Source organism: Larimichthys crocea, chromosome VI (genome assembly GCF_000972845.2).
Source record: "Larimichthys crocea isolate SSNF chromosome VI, L_crocea_2.0, whole genome shotgun sequence".
Lineage (NCBI taxonomy): Eukaryota > Metazoa > Chordata > Actinopteri > Sciaenidae > Larimichthys > Larimichthys crocea.
Window position 1 is genome coordinate 15,136,152 of NC_040016.1, and position 3,802 is coordinate 15,139,953.

Here is a 3,802-nt window from a genome sequence, read left to right on the forward strand (position 1 = left end):
TTATTAGCATGCAAGAAAATTTAGTTTCTCATCCAAACACGTCAAGAGAAAAAAGCAAAAATGCATTTTTGCGGATTACAGCACCCCCTAGTGACCGAATGACACAAGATTTCTTTCATGCACTTGGGACAACGCCTGAAAGCATGGCATCTAATTTGGTTTTGTTACGTCAAAGTGTTCCCGAGATATAAGCTCACATCAAAATCACGACCTTCGCCGCAGATTTTGATTGGCTGTAGTGATCAGACAAAGTGGAAATTGAGAAATCCATCTCCTAAGTTTTGTGCGGCTTGGCCTGAAGATCGTGTCTGCCGAATTTTGTGAGAATTGGCCAAAATTTGAAACAGCTGAATCTTTAGATTCACTTTCGCCAAAATGCAAAATGGCAGCCACAATCTTAAGCTGACCTGAATTGTGACCTTCCACAGTATTAGCAGACGTGAAAATTTAGTGTCAAATACAAACACATCAAGACAAAAAAGCAAAAATGCAATTTTGTTAATTACAGCGCCTCCTAGTGGACAAATGACACCAAATTTTATTGGCACACTTTGGGGCGGGTCTCGATGCACGTGACCAAATTTGGTCTTCGGAAGTCAAAGCGTTGCCGAGATATGAGCAAACATCCTGTTTGGCGGCGTTGCCACCAACAGCGATTGGCTAACATGAAAAGTTGGCATCAACTATCAATGGGGCAACCCACAGTATCTGTGGATATCACAATTTCATTTCAAATACAAACACTTCAGGAGATATGTGCAAAAACAATGTTTTGCTACTTATAGCGCCCCCTAGAGAAGAAATTACACCATATTTGTGTCCTGGACTGGGGACAGCGCCACAAAGCAGGACATCAAATTTGGTTCCGTTTCGCCAAAGCGTTCCTGAGATATGAGCTCACATCGAAATCGGCGCCTTCGCCGCTGATTTCTATTGGCTGTAGCACGCAAACAAAGTTGAAATTAAAAAATCCATCTAATAACTTTTGTGCGGATTGGTCTGAATATACTCTGTGCCGATTTTCGTGAGAATCCGTCAAAATTTGCGACAGCTGAAAATTTTGTTTCACTTTCAACAGAAAAGATGGTGTAAGTAGAAGTAAAATTCTAAAAAAAAATGTAGTGAAAGACTGATTTGCACTTCTTTGTCGTTGATATGAAAAGCTCAGTGAACAGCAGCTGCTTTCTGGGGGTAAACTATGAATTTGTAATTTCTGCAGGTCCATCTGAGCGATCATGAGGGAATGGGGATCCTCGCCCAGTTGCTGTGGTCTGCCACCATGCAGCAACTGGAGACACCACCACCAGCACCCCAGGTCTCGTGTGATCTCGTGTGATTCACACCACCACCAGCACCCCAGGTCTCGTGTGATCTCGCGTGAATACGGCCGGCTCGCTACGCTGCCGTTACGCTGCCAACACGGGAATATATCGATGACATATCACACATTCCTACTTCATACCCGTAAACATGATGTCGGGCTACAATTATATAACTTTTTGTAAGGGGGAAAAAAGCATATAATTGTTTTTTTTGTTTTTTTTAAAGGTGTGAAGTACTCCTCCGTGGCGGAGCACTTCCCGCTTACCCGACTGGAGCTGTGGAGCAGAAAAGATGGTGTAAGTAGAAGTAAAATTCTAAAAAAATGTAGTGAAAGACTAATTTGCACTTCTTTGTCATTGATATGAAAAGCTCAGTGAACAGCAGCTGCTTTCTGGGGGTAAACTATGAATTTGTAATTTCTGCAGGTCCATCTGAGCGATCATGAGGGGATGGGGATCCTCACACAGTTGCTGTGGTCTGCCGCCATGCACCAACTAGAGACACCACCACCAGCACCCCAGGTCTCTCCCAGGCCCTCGCAGCCACTTAGGAAATTCTCTCCTAAGCTGGTTGTGGTGGGAGATGTCCTTGCTCCACGGTCACCCGACCCATTTCAGTGGAGGACTGCCCGTCAGGGCAGCAAGGTAATTGTTACACAGTATAATGTGTGCATGATTTACAAAAATAAAAAAGTAAAATGTACCTATTTGTTTTAAACAATATGATGCTTTTTTCCCCATTCCAGGTGAGCCAGCCTGGTAAACCTTCTCAGTCCCAGCAGCAGGTTTGTTAGCATTTCTTTGGGTTGTGTTAATTGGTTATTATTTTATACCTTGTGTATTTGATGAGACAACTCATCAGTGGTCTTTGTACTTTCTGTTTCACAGGAGAAGGAGTGCTCCTTCCCGCTGAACCCGGTCTGGTTCAGCAGCGCAACCTTGCGTGCTATGGAAGAAGTCTCCCCTTCAACTTTCTCCCGCCCTGTGGACTGCCAGCCCTCTCCAAAGCCCAAGAGGGTAATTTGACTGACTAAGATTTCATTTTTTACTTTAGGCACAATAAAAAGTGTCACCTCATCCTCCACCTTACCTCCTTAACAGTCAATATTGCTTAAAAGTACTATTACTACTAATAGTAGTCTATAATTTAGGTTTAATTAGTTATATGTTTTGTATTTAATGGTGCAGGTGGCTTCCTCTGCGCCAGCCAAGCGCCCCAGGACCCCCCGCAGCAACGGGTCTTCAGTGAACAACGTATGTAACTACTTTCGACAACTGACACACACTGATAATTTATAGAATACACAGTGTCTTCAATGAGATCCACATTATCTGTAGTTTAATACGTTTGTGATCATCTGTCAACAGCTGGTTGGATCACCCCCAGCCAGGTCGTCCTGGAGATCAGGCAATGCTGAAACCCCCTGCTCGCCACCGGTTGCAAAGGTAAATATCACTCTACCTGAATCAAGTAGCACTGGTGAGTATAAAGGACACCAGAACTGAAGCGGTTATTGTTCTTTGTCTTTATAATTAAAAAAAAATCATATTGTCAATTGGCTTTTGGTCACAATCCATCCTCGTACTCTCTCTCAGGGTAATGGCAAACACTGAAGCTTGGGTTGGAACCTGGAGGCCCCATAAGCCAAGAGGGCCAATAGCTGCTCTCTATGGTAGCCCAGGGCCCAAGTGTACACTGCCTGGACTCACAGGTATGTCCAAAATCGCCATTAAGCCCTTTTTTCAACACCAACACCATTATAATTATCATAACTAATATTGTCTGTCCCTGATTCATCCATAAAGGTATTTCTAAGCATGACCCCACTAAATACAAAGCACCAATGTTCAGTTTTGGGACGCGTCATGATACAGGCAGATCTGATTGCTCCCCTGGACCAAGATACCTCATTCCCTCCAACATCACCAGAGAGGGACGAGATGGCACTCCTGCATTTCCCCCACAGCCGTCCAAAACAGCCAGGATTGTTCCAGAACCCAGGACCAGGTCAGAAAAAAACCTTACACATTAAAACTGATTTTGTAAAAGCCCATGAAAATTAAACACTGCTGATTCATCTACCCACTAAACGGCAGTAATATTCCACCTTTGTCATGATTATTGTCATCTGAGTTTACCTGTCAGCAGTGTCTTTACATAATTTTATTTGATTGTTCCGGGGAGGCAAATATTCCCAGAACAATCAGGAAAGTTGATCTTCCGCACAGCTCCTGCTTTTTCTCTCTCTGGGAGGAGCAAAGACTGCGCATCTGACAAAACACCAGGTCACATTTTGCGTTTAGAAAAAAAATACATTTAGGGGATTTTTTTTTTTAGTTTTGTAACACGTGGCGGGTCATTTGACCCGAGGACAACAGGATAATAACTGTGAATATTATCACACATAAGTTAATCATTCTTGTGATAAATGAATTCAAACAATTCAACCTTAAGACTCTAGACGTGTTTCACTGTGTAG

At 43.2% G+C, this 3,802-nt stretch overlaps 1 protein-coding gene across 1 annotated transcript; it reads left to right on the forward strand.

Moving 5' to 3' along the window:
- The first annotated feature begins 1,081 nt into the window (after positions 1–1,081).
- On the forward strand, positions 1,082–2,936 carry LOC109141303 (uncharacterized). Its single transcript, XM_027279446.1, has 7 exons — positions 1,082–1,088; positions 1,749–1,967; positions 2,069–2,107; positions 2,211–2,339; positions 2,511–2,576; positions 2,691–2,768; positions 2,919–2,936. The coding sequence occupies exons 2-7, from the start codon at positions 1,773–1,775 to the stop codon at positions 2,934–2,936; spliced, it is 525 nt and encodes a 174-aa protein (XP_027135247.1). The 5' UTR covers positions 1,082–1,088; positions 1,749–1,772.
- The last annotated feature ends 866 nt before the right edge of the window (positions 2,937–3,802 follow it).